At 41.6% G+C, this 18832-nt stretch overlaps 1 protein-coding gene across 1 annotated transcript in view; it reads right to left on the bottom strand.

Moving 5' to 3' along the window:
- Positions 1-18832, bottom strand: part of LOC145392974 (importin-4-like) — a 332091-nt gene that overhangs the window by 77709 nt on the left and 235550 nt on the right. The window contains exon 12 of the mRNA XM_080267268.1: positions 5330-5565. Coding sequence (XP_080123394.1) covers positions 5330-5565 — 236 coding nt within the window. The remainder of the gene's footprint in view (positions 1-5329; positions 5566-18832) is intronic.

Raw genomic sequence — 18832 nt, 5'->3', positions numbered from 1 at the left:
CGGGGTCGCCGAGTGTCCCCGCCTGGTGGCAGGTAGGGGAAGGTCATGCGAGGGTACGTACCGCAAATCAAGCGCGAATTTTGAAAAATGTGGAAATTATGCACATTGCAATTGCATGACGTACCGGTACGTCACCGGAACTGGCAAATGCAAATCGTTGCAACGTACCCATACGTCGACGGGACGGCGTGGGTTAAAGAACACATTTACCTCAGAAGTCTACAGTTGGGGGCAAGATGAGTGGCTGGCCGAGGATTCAATGAGGCATGTGTACCCAGTAACAGACTAACCCATCGACACATGAAGACGCGATTCACATTCTTTGGGTTTGTCCTGGTCAAAACACGAAGATGTGAATTGCGTTATAAAGAAGAAAAATACAGTATTCATCAAAAAATAAGTTTGCGGCCGATCTGCGTCAAATTTTAATGCATTCTAGCAGGACAGTCTAGTGGCCAAAGTAACCACTTAGCAACCCCGGTGGTCCTGGTATGGGGCAGAACAAGTCGGTATTCCATTCTCTCATCACCAGCCAGACGGAAGAGTAGTCCTCCGTCCCTCATCCCTTTAAACTTCCTCCACTTTCCCCAACCCACCCAAGGCAGAACCCATGATTGAAATATCATTATTGTATAGTGTTTATGAATATATATTGTGTCTATGGAACATAAATATAGTGTTCGTAAAGCACGGGCTCGTTATCAGCCATTAGGCCTTGGCAGGAGTCGTGTTTGCTATAGCAGGGTTTGTTACTCTGCATAACCCTGCCCCAAACGATGAGAGTACTGTATTTTACCTATATAGTGAAGCAAGTGATTAAACTGTGATAGATACAGTGCCTGGCACTATTGTGATACTGATATAATGATACTGATATAAAGTGTATGGTTTAGTGTGAAATATACATTTGCAAAGAAATATATTATGTGCATTGCCTGAGTTACCGCAAACGGCGGAAGAATGAGAGGTGTCAAATATGCCACACAGCCACATACTTGAATGAAATATAGTGCACCGTTCTCAGACAGTGATAGATTATGTATGGTTTTGTGTGAAATGCTGTATATCCATACAGTAAGTCCTCAATATACGAAAGGAATAGGGACCAAAAAAACTTTTGTAATTCGAAATTTTGTATATTGGAACGATTCTCCCCACTGAAATATAGATATAAATGGGGGGATGTGTCCCAGGACCCCCTCGGACCCCCAACCAAACTTTACCCCCCTTATTAAGAAGTCAGCAATACCTGTATACAATTGCAGAGAAGGAGGTGGCCATATTCTTGTACATCTCCTTTCTCTTCGTCACAGTTCCAATGGTGGAAACAGCAAGGCCTAATGCACGCCCAATCTCCAAGATTCCCTGCCTCTCCTCATGGGGTCTTATAATTTTCAATTTCCTTTCCAGAATTAGAGTCCGATGCTGCTGCTTCTTTGCAGCGGGCTCCCGCAATGCTGGAGATGATGCAGGGCACTTGGGAGGCATAGAGAAACAATACGAAAAGGTGAAGGGCTGCGAAAATATCCTCACGTACAGCGAGGCTGTGAGGAGAGGAGGGACATGGACTCTACTGAGAAGCACGCAAAAATATGTTTACCAGAGAGGGGTTAGTTCGTTTTCTCTCGGCAAGCGAGTGTGGTGTTATGCAACACGCCCATTTTGAATTTTTCATACAGTATTCCATTAACCTCTTCATAGCTGCCGACCTTGAACAACACTTCACTGTTTCGGTGTCAATGACGTTGAGTTAGGGCATTATAAAAAAACTGCGAACAATTACAGGAAGGAAACGAAGGTCACTGGTGTGTGTACATGACCCTACTCTACCATCCCATCAGTCAGGTGTTCTCTTCACTCCAGATGTATTTGCCGATGTTTACATGCTTATGTTAACATGCGCCCTAATTATGAGTAAGTTTCCTTCAGCAAGAGAACATAATTTACCACCCTCAAAATAGTCAGAAAAATAGTCTGACAAACTAGAGGAATATGAACTGAATCGGCAAGGTCTTCAGGCTGTATGCTTACACAAAATATTATGGGTTTTACAATTTTAAGAGACGATATGGAACAAAAATGTTTGCTAATCAGAAAAAAAATTACTCTCTCGTCCCATATGTTCTTGTAGGTTAGCATTCAGTTCCACCTTCATCATTCGGTATCACTCTTCCCAATATATTTCGGACCGACTGAGCACGGTTATTTCTGCTCCTTAGAGTTAGTGTACATTTACTGCTCATTCTTTTGTTTGTTCCTGTGTGTATGTGTGAAAGAGAGAGGACTGATACAAACAATAATGTATTCCATTATCGCCTTCACAGCTGCTGGCCCTGAACAACGCCTTACTGTACTGGTGTCAGTGACGCTGAGTTAGGGTGAGCTATAAAAAACTGCGAGCAATTATGGGAAGGGGATGAGGGTCACTGGTGTGTTTACACGACCCTACTCTACCACCTCAAGCAGTCTAGCGTTCACAGTTCACTTCGTCCCAGATGTTTTCGCCGATGTTTACATGCTGATGTAACACGCATCCTAATTTTATTAATTCTTACACAAATCATAGCAAATCACAGGATGGGTTGGGGGGGGGGAGCCAGGTGTGCCAGACGAGTCTTTTCACATATGTAAGAAAGAGAAATTCATTTTAGAACTTTGAAAAAATGGTCCCAAGGCTGACCACGGGTGCACACAAATATCTGAACCCACAGCCATTGAGGGGGCTAAACATACGCTTTACTTTAAGCAGTAAAAGCTCCATACCAAATCAGTTCTTCCTGATAGTCTGTTATATTTTTCAGATTACTGTATTTCTGGGTTGGTAAATACAGTAAATGTTTCTTATTGAATATGTTTCCCCATCATGTTTAGCTGTTCTGATGTGAAAACTCTTGTTTATTTCATTAACATAATGGAGGAAAGGACTGTTCTTCCCTAAGTGTTTAACTAAACCTGGCCTAACCGAGCTTATCTGTACCTAATAATTTTACCCTAACCTAACATCCAGTTGGGAAATTGGGAAACGATATCCACCTTTGAGCACACTGAGTTTCTTCCACTGCACTGGAAATGATCGTAGGGGAAAGTGACGATAATAAAGGGGAGAAATTTTTCAGCAAGAAAAAGTAATTTGCCAAAGTGAAAGTTGTCAGAAACTTACTGAAACAAGTTGGAGGATTATGAATTGAACTGGTAAGGTCTTTCTGCTGCTTCAAGTGTACAATGAAAGAATGAAAGACACCAGTATCTTCCCAAAGTCTGACGAATATAGCGTCGAAAAATCGAACCATCTGAAACACGCACTAGTAGAAACAGGGTTTTCATTGTATTTCGCCTGGTGTAAATTTTCTTCAGACTGAACTGGGAAGATAGTTGTGTCTTTCAGTGTACATTTACCGGTAAATAAATCAATCTAACAGTACTTGTGTTTTGTATCCGCCAGATTAATCGTGACTTCAGACTATTCAGGAACCTCTTCACATCATATAGTCTGGATAATCGGGCTATCTCTGGATTTCCTTTCATATCGAGTATTGATTTTCATATCATCGAGACAGATATTTTCGTACTGTGGAATTTGTCCTGTATTAATCGATTTCGTACCATCGAAAATTTGTACTTCAGGTTTTCGTATTCTGAGGACTCACCGTATTGTGCACCGAGTGTGCACAGAGAAATATACAGTATTATGTGCACTGCCTGAGTAAGTGCTAACATAGCAGAAAAATGAGAGGTGTCACATACATCACACAGCCACAAACCTTGAATGAAATGTATCGAACCATTCTCAGACAGTGACAGATTACGTATGGTTTTGTGTGCAATATATGTATATAGTGCGTGAGTGTTCGTAGGGAAATATATCAAATCATTTTCACAGTGCTAGTCTCATATAAAAGGTGCTGCATGACAGTGAATGAAATGTAGTTTTCTGAGACTTACTCAGAAGCTATAAAGTGCATGAAAAATCTGAAAACACCATGAGAAAGCCCATTAAGTTCTACATACGCTGATGAAATAAAGACATAACATCTGCGAGAAAACTTCTTCGCTAGCGCGCCATGAACAAAAAACTTTCCTGTTGGTAAGTACTTTTAGTTTTTGGCTATTTTCTAGAAAACTAAAAATCATATAAAAAAAGCCGCTAACTCTATTAGAAAGCTGATGAGATCCTCTTTCTAGTTGTTGTTGTTGTTGTTGTTGTTTTTGTTTTTTGTTTTTAAATCATCCAATCCGGTCTTGCCCCATGAGAAGCGTAGAAGCCCGGGCCTAGGCAAGTTGGTCCTGACATTTAAGATGAGACTGACCAGACCCACTCATCCATGAGTGGCATTACGTGAGCAATAAACACCAACCACCCCTTGAATATAAACCTTCACTTGCTCAATTCAATTGGAGCGCCATAATTACCCACTAAACCACCAGGTGCCAAATTCTTGTTATATGGTTACCTCCCAGCATAGTAAATGGTTTCCTGGTGTACATGAAACCATTTGGCTTGTCACTCAGTGTAGAGTCACCCACAGGCAGAAGGAAGAGGAAAGAATGAAGGAAAGAAAGACAAAAGAGGGAGTGTAAAGTCACATGTAGGGAGAAGGACGCAGAAAGAATGAAGGAATGAAAAACAGAAGAGGATGGAAGGAAAGAAGGATCAAGGAGAGGTAAGGGCAGACACCCGAGAGTAGCACTACATCGAGTGAGTGGATGGCGTGCGCCCCCACTTACCACATTTTAAACATGTAATAACACTTAGAGGTATGAGGGAAAACATTTGAGCTAAGATGTTGGGAAGTGAGATTGAGTTCCTGAATGTTTATTCACACTGGCCTAATGTACTCTAATCGTACTTCTCTGTATTATTTTGCTTATCGGCTAAAACAAATATTGGTGAATAAGATGATGTAGTTTTTATGGCAATATATATATGTTTGGGTGGTGAAAATACAGCGAGAATACATGTTTTCATAGGCGTGCAGGGGGGGAGGCTGGTGGAGAGGGGGGGATGGAATAAAATCGTGATACAGAAAACTTGCCGAAACTTACCATGCATGAAAAGGGTTAATATTCTCCCTTACTGTACCTTAGTCACCACCCTCAATTAACCTAACCAAGCCTATCTGTATTTCTGGTTCTTACCATAATATTATGTACTGTATTATGTGGGTCTAAACTGTCGTAAAAAGGAAAATTTGGGTTTGAGCCTAAGGTGCCTTGGAAAAATTAGGAAAAATCCATAGGTTCTGTGCATTCATTATCATGCGCCAATTTAGGTACCAATTATACGCGATAACCAAGGGATCACTGTATGTATGTATAAACAACAACTTACCACTACTCCGTCAGTGCTCCTGAGGGACATCATCATTCGCTCCATAATTTTGGGAAGGTGGGCAGCCATATCTCCCTTCATGACAGACGCCAAGGAGGCAAACAGGAGGTAGCAGGTCTTGCGTACATCTGGGTCATCCTTACGTTCCATCAGTCCCAGTCCAAGTGTCACACAGTCAGGTGCATACACCAGGAAATTCTCTACTCCCATGCAACGTGCCAACTGACCAAGAGTGTCTGCAATTGCAATAATAGCACATCAACAAACTTCAGTTCTATTAAGAAAAGATAAATACACAATTTAAGTTAGTAGTGTCTGTGGGTATAGACATCAACAAACTCCAGTCAGAGTGAAAGTCTTGCACTAATCATGGCCCCAAGAAATTTCTGAGGCCATTGTATGATGTAATGCCATCAAAGGCTAAACTGGTCACATCCCCTTAAAAGTAATATACTTCAGCAGGCAGTTCCCCACCCTTGAGTCTTTACACTTTGAGAAGAGGGTTATAGGGTAATGCCTGTTACCAATTGAGGTGCTAGGAGTGAGAAGGAGGCTTGGTGCCAGTCAGGGCCAAATCCATTTTGTAACTGATATTACTATTTTGTCCCTTTATCAAAATGTGAAAATTTGATAGGATCTCACTGAGTTAGTGAGTCCCAAACTGCCTCTTGCCATTATATACTTAAGTGTGCCACAAAAATTTACTGAAGATGTGTATCTGTGCACTCAAACTGCTGTAAATTCTCATTTCTCCCTATCAACTTTTGACTGATTATAAATGACTGTCACTCTATAAATGTAAGAAATCTCATATTGGATTGATGGGCCATCTTTGCAAAAAACTAAGTACTGGAAACCTTGCATCAAACTGCTGAACATAATATACCGTAATTATGCTATGTTTCAAGCATTCTTCACATGGATCAGTGAGAGATACATGTACACTGGTACAAATACACTGCTAATAGTTGAAGAAATGAGTGTGTCCTTTTTATGAAGAAAAACCCCCCTACCCCACTGGGGGTAGGGGGTTTTTTCAAGAATACTCCCCCAGTATCCCTGCTTGTCGTAAAAGGTGACTAAAAGGGTTGGCGGAGGGTTAGTGCCCCTCCCCGGAAAACAACTAACTAAAAAAACAAACAATAAGCCTCGGACAAGCGGCCGTATTACAAGTCAGACCCGATCGTCATCGGACCCGAAGGCGATCGTTATCGTGATTGTTGATCGGGATAGTGAAAGTGGTATTACAAGTCATCCCGACGCACATCAAAACACGCGCTCTCCCGACGATCCCTTGTGGTGTACCAACCTATGCAAGCTAATACTGAATAAAGTGAATAAAAACGATTGGAAGGAGTGTTATTTGCCTTCATATTGATGTATACTTTTGAACAGACTTATAAACTTCATTATTAATCCCAATAATGTGTTTTTATGTAGCAGAACGTTGTTATAACAGCGACGGCATCATGTGTACAGTTGGCAATGTGGGTCACCATAGAAACGCCAAGATGGGAGGTGATAAAGCAGTTCCGCTGTCGGCTGCTGAAAGAATACAGCTATTGAAATTGATAAAGGAAAAGTCGAAATAGTCTAGGGCAGGTCGACAGGAGCTGCTGCCCTGGAGAAGAAGAAGAAGGCATGGGAAGACGTGACATCAGCGTTTAATGCCTCAATCTCGACCAGAACCCAAGATATCCTGATGGAGCTTTGAGCACGTCAAAAAGTAAGGGCTTCTTTAGTGTATCTGCATGATAATGAGCTCTTGTTGTTAGGAAGTGTTTTACAGGTAGTTATCGTTCCTATCATCATATTACAGAAGTAACTTTAGTATTTGTTGGAAGTGTGATTATAACGTTTGAGTAGCCTAGGCCTACCAGGATTTTTTGCTCAGGCTACACCATGATTATTGCATTAGAGCAAGGTCAGTGAGTACCCCAACACGTCTTTATATTTATGGCAAAATTAATAAGTGACAGTTAAATTTTCGAAGGATTGTCAATGGTTGTGTAGCTGAAATTGGAAAATTATCCAGATTTAAATCATTTTTCACAAATGTTGTTGCTTCACAAAACTTGAAATCTTTTGCAAGACACCTTCTTTGTAATCAATTTTAATGTTTATATGTGACCCAGATTTGTATGATGGGACACATCCAATCATACAGTTTTCAATCCATTTGTTAGACAAAGTTTATTCTGTAGAAGTCCAGTTTCTTGCCACTAATTATTACATCAAATCTTATGTGTGTTTTGGGTTTCTTACATTATATACTTTTTCTGTGTCATTACCAGTGCAAATAGGTTGGGCTAGGTTAGGTTAGATTAGGTTAGGAAAGATTATGTTGGTTAGGTTAGGGTTATGCCATACTGTCATCTTTAACCCCACATTTTTCCCTATCTTCATAGCCCTTCCCACTAGTGGGGGGCGTGTTTTAAGACTGTTGGAAAATTGGAAATTATACACTCATTTCCTACGGTCCTCGGTTCATTATAAATCGGCTTCATATTAAGGGGGAAAAAAAAAAAAAGGTAGTTGGTAAAAATGATAGCTGCAATAAACTGGACCTTTACCATTTATTCTGTATTGTATGATTAGTCTGGTTCATAATTTGGCATAATCATCAGTTGCAACACTCTCTTTCCAGAGTTAAACAAGAAAAGGACTTCTAGAAGAAAATCACACCTATGGGTGTTGGCCCTCCTCCAGAGCCAACACAGCCCAGTAAGGAAGTGGCTTCAGCTGCATCACTGATGACTCATATGAGCTCACGATGGTTGACAGTGTAGATATATTGGTCATTCACTCAGTGGACGTCGCTGGGGAACCTATGTCTAATGTCACCATCAGTAAGTCTCAGATTTTCAGTTGTGATTGGGTATTGGTACAAGTTAATGCTTTATTATTATAGTAAAGTCATTTTATATGTATGCACTCCCAGAATACTATTACACTTCTTAATAAAGTATTCACACTGTGGTTATAAATTAATGGTTGTTTTTAACCAGTATTGTATATAGTCATGTGCATTTTCATTCTTTGTTTTATAGTTATATTCCTATTTTTTGCCATGTAACTACTGTAATACGGCCATTGATAAAGTAGGCAACAGGAATTTCATAGTCCGTTTTTTGTCATTAACTTGCTACTATTTTTTGGAACAAAAGATACCTATGGAAACATAGGGCTATGCTAAAGTCAACTTGAGTGAAGCACCTTATTCCTGGAAATCCATAGCTAGTGAATGACAGATTGGCCTCCAGCGGCAACCACTTCGGCATCTTCAATATACAGTAATCACTCCAATATCCGGATCAATAGAGCCATCGGTAGGTTCGGATATTGGTTTTGTCCGGATATTGGGCCCCAGCTTATGGACTTGTACTTACGGACCCAAACACAGAGAAACACCTATACAACTCCCTCCGGACATGCATAGCACCTATTTAACACCCAAATCACACCAATAAGGCACATAAATGACTGAAATAAATGCAATAGACACATAAAATGTGGGTTTAGAAGTATGTTCATACATTAATAAACATTCTGGTACTTATGGACTCTAACCGAACCTAACCTAACTGAACCTAACCGAACTCTGAAAAACACATTCCTACTGCACATGCATGAGGTAAGTTTAGTATGGAAAGAAGTACAGTATGACACTTTCTGGTAAGTATAGTATGGGAAAAAATACAATATGAAACATTCTGGTAAATATAGTATGGAAAATAGTACAACATGAAACATTTTGGCTACTTACAGCAAGTCCCTGGCCACCTCGATGAATAACCGCCTCCTCTCGGACTCTGACAGTAAGAACGATTTCCTGAAGCACTTGCACTACACTCTTCCTGAAGTCTTGCACTGAACTTAGTCACTAACACACAGAAGTCCGTTCTTTTCACAGTGTTCACTTTAGTCCAAATAATGTTCCATTAAATTTAAGTGTTGCACATTAACTTTTCCCAAGTTTTTTAAGTTTCCAAAGCCAAAACAAAGAAGGTTAGTTACGTTAAATTTCTTTTCTACTTAGTCTTTTCTCCCAACTTGAAAACCTTAACACAACACACCGTTTTTTTCACTGCACAACACTCAAAATTCCCGTGTGGTCTAGTGGAGAAGTTCTTGCTGTTTATTCACTGTCAGAGCCCGAGAGTATCACTGGCAGGCGTCAAGGGGTGCATCGGTGGGTAGTGGTGATGGCGTACCGACTACAGAAGACTCTGAAGACAGCCGCAAACTCACGTCGGCGGTGACTCCACTGTAGCTGATGTGCTGGGCTGTGGCTCGGAGCATGAGGGCCTGTCTTGGGGAGGCAACGGAGTGGAACCAGGGCTTGGCACAGCGGGGTCACGGGCCTGAAAAAACTGTCAATCGTTGACTGACGCAAGGACCGACGATTCTGGCGATTGATGATGCGCTGCCGGAAAGCACGCACTTCCTCCCACGAGTCCCAAGGGCCCCATCTCCCTGTCGCAGTCCGGGTGTTCCAGGTAGTCTAGGACGAACTCTAGATGTTCCCGGAGTGCGCTCAGCTTGGGGATGGCTGGAGTAGTGTCCTGCTGGGCGGAGTCTGCATCATCATCGCCTTCGTCGTCGGAATCTTCAAGTTCGGGACTGACACCAGCAACCGAAGACGCGATCTCGATATCAGACAACGTCTGATACCCAGGATCGCCCTCGTCGTCGTCCAACCACTCACGAACATCGTCCACATCAACATCGTCGCCGTGCGTACGTGGCCGTGCATGGAAGTCATCCACGTCAAACCCTAGGAAATCGTACTCCACATCTGTTCCGAGAAGCAGACGAGACCAACCATTTTCAAGAGTTTTCACAGGGACTTCCTTCCATGCACTAGCCCAGTTGTACAGCGCAGACTTGATGTTGTAGCGGCGAAAGGTTTTCCAAAGTCCGCTTGCCTCGAGTGTCACGTCCTTCCCTGCGCTCGTCCTCGTCCTCGAGAACCACCATCACCTCGTCCAGGAACTTCCGACGGTACAGGCGCTTTGTTGCCACGATCACTCCTTGGTCCATTGGTTGAATGAGAGCAGTCGTATTAGGTGGCAGAAACATGCACCTAATACGGCCATTCTCAGCAACCAAGTCCTTGTCGCACGGGTGGGCAGGTGCATTGTCAAGGAGAAGGAGAGCCTTTACCTGGTCGCGAGGAATTCCCAGTGTCTTCGTCTGGTAATGTATGACCTCCTTGACGAAGTGATGGTGAAACCAGTCTTTGAAAATCACAGCTGTGAACCATGCTTTCAAAGAATGGTACCATACGACAGGAAGGACATCCATCACCCCACGAAGGCACCGAGGCTGCTTTGCACGGCCAACAATAACGGGCTTAAGCCGGTGCATGCCGTTAGCATTGGCACAACACAAAGCAGATATCCGTTCCTTAGAAAGCTTGCGGCCAGGTACACGCTTCTCCGTCTCATCGGCGAGAGTGTTCGTTGGCACCCGAGCGATAGAATAGGCCAGTTTCGTCAGCGTTATAGACTTGACCGAGAGTGAGGCCCTCCCTGTCGATCAAGCCTTTCACCTTGTGCCGAAACTCGTCCACTCCATCCTCGTTAGCGTCCAATGCTTCGCCATGTGCTTTACGGTTAGTAAGGCCATGTCGCAACGAACGCGAAGAGCCAACCCTCGGATGCCTTGAAGTCTAGGGCGTCGTGAAGCCTTGCAAACTTCTCAGCAGCAGCCTTCAGCTCCGTTCCACGTACCATCACACCAGCTGCACGTTGCTGTCGATACCAAATCAACGTGGAGCGGTCGATCTCTGCATACTTGGGAGTAAACATAACCTTCCTCTCCACGTTGCGTTTGCTTCTCGACGAGAAGTCAGCCGTGTACTGCATGAGCTTGTCTCGGGAACGCTTGATATCAAACAAAGTCGACCGGGCCAGGTTGAACTCGCGGAGAATGCACGAGAGGAAGACCAACCCGCATCAACCTTCTCCAATATCTCCCGTTTCTTCTCCAGAGTCAACACCACTCTCTTCCTTTTCTCAGGAGGCGGGGCCATCATCACACACACTAAGAGTAGGGCAGAGAGCAGCAGGAGGCCTTGCAGCAAGTACGGCACCACCACAAAAGCGAGCACGTGGGCAGCCATGACGAAGAGCGTAGGTCTTGTCGCGGTGAGAGACAGGCGGGAAGTGGGGAGGATGCAGCGGCGCTCTATCGGACGTCGGAGGAATGACGAACCAAAACAATGCTCTCACGCGGCGCGCGCGGCAAGTTCAAATTACGGACGGCAAAAAATCGATTTTTTTTTCCAATTTTTTTGGATTTTCGGACCATTTTGGGAATGTTTGATCCCAGGACGATAAGGTTCGGTTAGTGGGGATGTTCGGTTATTGGGCGTCCGGATATTAGAGGGATTACTGTATATATATATATATATATATATATATATATATGTATTCCTAAATGTTTGGCATTGTTGTTTTCTGAAAAATTTCCTGTTAAGTCAATATGCTTCAAAGTCAGGCATCATCTGAAATGTTATCACGGTGTACTGTTATTTGAATAGGCTTCAAACTCAGGCAACATCAGAAATGTGATCAGGGTGGAATATATGTTGAAGTTACCCGTCTCTTGCATTAATCCAACCTTCTATGGGGGATTAGAGTGGAGCAGAAGGATGTTTATATAACTGCTGCCAACCCAGATTACCCATAGAAATTAAAGCAAAACATGGCATAAGACAAATTTTTTTTTTTTTTTTTTAATCACACAGACTAGCAGTGATGAAGCTTTTCACTTTTATGCATATGGTATAATACTGTTTAAGGATAACTTATTTAGCACCATGTATAAATCATGTATTTCAGTGCTCACACTCTTGCACGCTATAAACATTTTGCATATATTGCTGTGTTACTGCTCTTGCACACACTTCCCGCAGCTTTTATCAAAAAGAAATTAGGCCACAGTAAGATGAACAACAATATATGAAATTTCTTTCCTTATATTGCAGGTGTAGCAGATGTCCAGCAGTCTTCCTCTTTTGCTCCTCCTTCATGCAGTTCTGTGAACTTACTGTCAAACATTCCTTCTACTTCATTTGTACCTCTTTTCACTCATCTCCCCCAGGCCCAGCTCGCATACAACACCATGAATACTCCTATTTCTAGTTCTAATTTCTGACAGCCTTCACTCTTTGCTTCCCTTTTATGCACTTCTTTGAACGTACTCTCTAACATACCTTCCACTTCACTTGTAGTGTACCTCCAATGAATCATCTCTCCGAACACTCATACAGCACCATTACAACCCGCGTTTTATATTCTCTTCACAGTAATCGCACAGCTGCTCTAACAGATACTTCCCATTCAACTCTGTATTTCCTCTAATAGCCCTTTTACTGGTCCCCCAACTACATCTTCCCCACCTTTGTTCACTTCCACTGCTCCACGGACAAGTGCCCAATAGTCCAGTGGGTCAAGGAGGCTAGCTGAAGAATATGCTTCCTGTAACCAAAGGCAGGAGCAGCACCATGAATTAATGACTGCCTTAATGAAGGAGGCTCATGAGGGGCAAAAAGAAAGAACACGAGGCAAAGATGTTAAAACATCAACAGAAAATGTCAATATTAGAAAAACAAAAGGAATTGCTGGACACAGGTTGAGAACATATGCTTGAATCATTCCATAAGTTGCATTCATTTTTAGAAAGTGCTACTGCAGCACATAATCCCATGAGTAATTCATATGAGTAATTATTTTCATTTCCCTTTTAAGGCCTTTTTTGGTGTGTGTAATTTATGGTTTCTTTTCAAAAAGAAGTTCATATCTATCTGAAGAGTACACGAGTATATTTCATTATATGAAAACTAGGTTTACTGCAGATTAAAAAGAACTGAGTTTTTATTGGGCTAAATATTATTTTTTTACTAGTATATTTTGATAGTTCAGCTATGCATGATTCCATTGAAGAATAGCTCTCATTTCCCAAATAACTTGTCTCAGGAATCAAGTGCCATGATAGTTGTAACTGTAGGGGTAGTCGCAACCCCAGGCTCATCTGAATGTGGACCTGGTGGACTGTAGGCTGAAGATGCTCTTCTACAGCAGTTCACCATCCTTGTTTTAGGGGATAGGGAGGGATTTATTGTTAAGTCCATAATCTGGACAAACAGTTGCCCCTGCAGGACCTACCCATGCAGTGAATGAATATGTTCCCTTAATGTATGGTTGTGCATGGGAATTGTCATCACAGGGATCAGTTGCCATTATCAATTTTCACAGTCTGTTTCTATATAACTGATTTACCAAAAGTCTGCATTGTAGTTTATGAGTGCATGTATGTGCATTATTTTCCTAACAGTATACACACAACATACCTAAGCATTTTATTTCCTCCTCACTGATTCTTTGCTTAATAGCTGTGTGTGGATGGGATTTTTTTTTTTTTCTATAAAAGTATTTTAATGTAATTTTTTTTACTTTGCTTTTGAATACTCTTGTCTCATGGTTCAACTGTCATTTTCCTTTTTTACATGTTGAAAATTATAGTAATGGTTTATAATGTACATTAGGTTATGCATGTATGTATCAGCATTGTGATATATTTTTTTCTTTAAATAAAGATCCTAGCTATTTTTGCATTCAATCTTTTTCTTCCTATGAAACTGTCAAATTGGGTGTCGATTGAGGTTACCTATGGCTAGTGGCCAAATGTTGAAAAATGATGTTTTTTGATTATCAGTATGATTACAGTCATACACATTATGTACAGGCCTAGGCCTATGTATATATATATATATATATATATATATATATATATATATATATATATATATATATATATATATATATATATATATATAATCATCATTAGCCATTTGAGTGTTCGCTGCAGGACTGGCCTAGGCCCATGTATATATATATATATATATATATATATATATATATACACATGTATATAAATGTGTGTGTGTGTGTTTGTGACAGGAAACAATATGACAAGTCCAGGCAACAATATGACTTAAATCATCAGTACAGGTCACAAATCTGCTAGGCTTAATTACTGTATGTAGCTACACTTTCAATAGAAGAACTGTTGGTAGTTCAAAATTTTGTCTACCAGTGGAGGAAACACATTTACATGGGAATTTGTGCATGTGGACTTAAAGCTTTTTGACCACTACTCTCAAACATGGATTTAGAGTAAAAGAAATTATCAATATTTACAAGTGCCATGTGCAAAGCAGTTTGCATTGAGCAGTCAAACTGACACATGTGCAAAACAGCTTTCAATGATCAGTCATACTGACATGAGATTACCATGTTTCAACATACAGTATCTTCCAAAAGAAACAGTCAGCAATATCTGCCCTACGTTGCTGACCTGCCTGGTTATTTTCTGTACTGATTTAGGATCCTCAAGAGCCAATGCACCAAATTTCTGTGGCTCATCAACAGGAAGGCATTTCATTATAGCTTTATTATGCAGAACTGCACAGGCTAAAATATATATACTGTGCGATTGCTAATTTGGTACGGACTGGCTTCGATAATACAGCAAACTAATATATATATTGTGCGATTCCTCATTTGGTACGGACTGGCTTCCATAATACAGCAAACCTTCTTTCTGAGATCCCCAAAGTACGCTCTTATTAAGTTTCTTGTTCGAGCATGGGAGGCATTGTAACGTTTTTCCGTATCAGTAGCAGGAGCCAAAAATGAAGTTAATAGAAAGGCAAGCATAGCTACTGTCACCTACAAGAAACCCTCTGTAATTACCTATCTCCAATATGGTAGTTAGTCTGCTTTTGGAAAGAAATCCTTGAATCATGTGCACTGCCTGCCCAATTCACTGCTAAACTGTAAATTTCATGTTAGCATCACAGACACCCATTACATTCATGAGAAAAAAAAAAAACTTCCTACACCTATACAGCATTTAAAGTAGTTTTATTTTTTCCTTCTGCTATGTGACAAATTTTGGCCCCTGGTTGATACTAGAGTAAGTGCCCACTACAATAATTAAATAGATGTTGGAGAGCTCATTCTTGGAGACAAGCGTATTTTCTAGCCTCACAGTTAATTCTTTAAGTGGTCCTGCTCTGCTTAGATTTCGTACTTGGCTAGTAATAGTAATATTTGGTTGCATGCTAGGGCAAAAAATCGAGAGCAGGGTAGCTGTACTTGGCTACCCATGATGTGAGCTTCATGATGGTATTAATATTGAAAGTGCACTGTCAGATGAAGTATTGCCATATAAAAATGATGCAGGTAAACAGTAGATGTTACAATATGCCTTCAAATTATGCTTAGAAGGTTGTCTTATTCAAATATGTACGCCATTCGGGTGGAGGAGTTGTTGTTATGGTCGTACATTTTCATGGGTATCCACATATTCTTCAAATATAATAAATACTTCTTCCCGATGGTTATTTGTTGATCCATTTGTTAATCATTATTTTTTCTAATAAATGTGATTGCAACAATTTCGTCTTGTTTACATAACAGATAAAAATAACACTACTTTTTTACATCGGGAAGTCACCTTCGGGAGGGGGGGGCCTCCCGACGATACGCACACTAAGGTTCCAACAATTCATCGGGAAAACGATGACTAGTAATACAACCACACCATAACCCTCCTTCCCGAAGGTGATCGGGTCTGACTTGTAATGTGGCCGAAGGACTGACCAAACGTTGACGACCAAGGACCGGACAAAGGACATTGCAATTGGAACTTGGAATGTAAGGGGAGCAAATGATGAGGTGAAAGAGAGAGAGATTGTCCAGGTGCTTGAGGATGCGAAAGTGGATGTATGTGGAATAACTGAAACAAAATGGAGAGGAGAAAGTGTGAGAGAATGGGAGTATGGATGGGGTATATGTGCAGGAGTAGGTGAGAATGAGAGGGCAAAGGAAAGAGTATGTATAGTTGTGAGTAAAAGATGGAAGAGGAGCATAAGACAGTATGGATCAGTTGGATCAAGGATTGTGTGGGTAAAGTTGAAAGTTGGAATACAAATGTGGGCGATTGTGTGTGTGTATGCGCCAACACAAGATCGTGCTAGAAGAGTGAGAGAAGAGTTCTGGACAAATGTAGAAGTGTGCATGGAAAAGTTTGGAAGGAATGAGAGAGTGTTTTTGATTGGTGATATGAATGGTAAAGTTGGGAATGTGAGGTGGATGGAATAGTTGGTGAGTGGGGTGTGCCTGCCGAGATAGATGAGAATGGGAGTGCGGTAGTGGACATTTGTGCTGGGAGGGGGTTGGTGATAGCCAATACCCTCTTCAGGCATAAAATGATCCACAGGTATACATGGCGAGTGATGAGAAGGGTGGGTGGTGAATTGAATGAAAGGAGGCAATGATTGATTATGTGTGTGTGGATGAAAGGATGCGAAGATGTATATTGGATGCAAGATTTTACAGAGGTTGGGGGAGTGGACTTTCTGACCACTACTTGGTGGTGGCCAGAATTAAAGTTCAAGTAAGATGGAGGAATAGAAGAAGGGAAAGACGAGAGGAAGAAGTAGTTGCAAGGAGAGTGGAAAGGTTACAAGAGGATGAGAAAAAGGCAGAGTATAAGAGAGAAGTGGAGGAACGATTGGGCAAATATGAATTGGAGCACATGGGGGATGTGGAAGGTGTGTGTAGAATATTTATGAAGAAATATGTGCAGCATGTGATGTGGTGTGTGGAAGGAAGAGAAGACGGAGAGGGGTGCAAGGAACAGCGTGGTGGACTGAAGAGGTGAAACAGGTAGTGGCACAAAAGAAGAAAGCATACAATGAATGGATGAGAAATAGGGGCGTGGAAGAGGTTGAGAGGCGGAAGAGAGAGTTATATGTAGAAAGAAAGAGAGAGGTAAAAAGATTAGTAAGAGAGAGTAAGAAGAGAGTGGATGAGGAATTTGGAAGGAATTTGAGTGTAAAGTGGAGGGACTGTAAGAAAATGTTCTGGAGAGAGGTGAAGAGAGTAAGACAGGGTGGAAGTGAAGTTAGCAGGGGAGTGAAAGATAAAAATGGTAGATAACTAGTGGAGAAGGGAGAAAAAGTGAGCAGATGGAGAGAACACTTTAAGGAATTGTTGAACGTGGAGGATGGAAGTAATGCGAGTATAAGTGGCTAGGGAATGGCTGGGAGAAGGAGGGAGGTGAGAAGACAGGAAGAAATCAGTAGGATAGAAGTTGTGGAAGCAATGAAGAAAGTTAAATCAGGGAAAGCCCCAGGCATTGATGGAGTGTGTGGTGAAATGCTGAAGCATGGGGGAGAGATAGTAGTAGAATGGATGTGGAAGATGTGCAGATTGGCCTGGGAGGAAGGTAGAGTCCCGGAGGATTGGAAGTCAGGTATAATTATTCCCTTGTACAAAGGAAAAGGGGAAAAAGAAGTGTGTGGTAATCATAGGGGCATTTGTCTTCTTAGTATAATAGGAAAAGTGTATGGTAGGATACTTATTGACAGAGTTAGAGAAAGAACAGAGAAATTAGTTGGAGAAGAACAGGGAGGCTTTAGGAAGGGAAGAGGTTGTGTAGATCAGATATTCATTCTCAGATCTTTAGTGGAAAAGTTTCTAGAGAAGGGAAAGAAGTTGTATGCGGCTTTCATGGATTTGGAGAAAGCATATGACAGGGTGGATAGACTAGGATTGTGGAAAGTGTTAAGAATATATGGAGTAGATGGGAAGTTGTTGAATGCTGTGAAGAGTATGTACGATGGTGCGAAGGCTGCAGTGCGTGTGGATGGTGAACTAAGTGAATTTTTCTCTTTGAAAGTTGGGTTGAAACAGGGATGTGTCATGTCTCCATGGTTGTTCAATCTGTATATGGATGGGGTAATAAAAGAGGTACAAGGTAGGGTAGTGGATGTTGGAGTGGCCCTGGTGAGAGAGGATAGTGTTTGGAAACTCCCTGTACTGTTGTTTGCAGATGATACTGTGTTGTTGAGTGAAGACGAAGGGGAGCTGCAAGGCTTGGTGGATGAGTTTGAGAGAGTGTGTAAGAAACGGAATCTAAAGGTGAATGTAGGGAAGAGTAAAGTGATGGTCTTTGAGAGAGGTGAAGTCAGTGAATGTACAGCGAGGTTGGATGGTGAATTGGAAAAGGTGAGTACGTTTAAGTACTTGGGTAGTGTGATGAGTAAGGATGGAGGTTTGGAGGGTGAAGTGCTTGAAAGGGTACAGCAGGGAAAAAAGGTTGCTGGTTCTTTGAAAGCAGTGATAAGAAACAGGGAAGTGAGCATGGAAGTGAAAAAGTTACTACATGATAGTATTGTGATACCAACTCTAACGTACGGAAGTGAAGCTTGGACGTTGTTGGAAGGACACAAGTCAAGAGTGAGAGCAGTGGAAAGGAGTTATTTAAGAGGAGCATGTGGAGTCACATGGAGAGACAGGCTAACGAATGAGGATATAAAGGAGTGTTGTGGTGTTGATGTGGATGTGGTAGGAAGCGTTATGAGGAACACACTGAGGTGGTTTGGCCATGTGGAGAGGATGGAGGGTGAAAGACTGACGAAGA

This window comes from Coenobita brevimanus, chromosome 23 (genome assembly GCF_032717465.1).
Source record: "Coenobita brevimanus isolate Jiangsu-jjx chromosome 23, ASM3271746v2, whole genome shotgun sequence".
Taxonomy (NCBI): Eukaryota; Metazoa; Arthropoda; class Malacostraca; order Decapoda; family Coenobitidae; genus Coenobita; species Coenobita brevimanus.
Note: the sequence above shows the minus strand (reverse complement) of the source record. Positions and strands in the feature narration are given on the sequence as shown.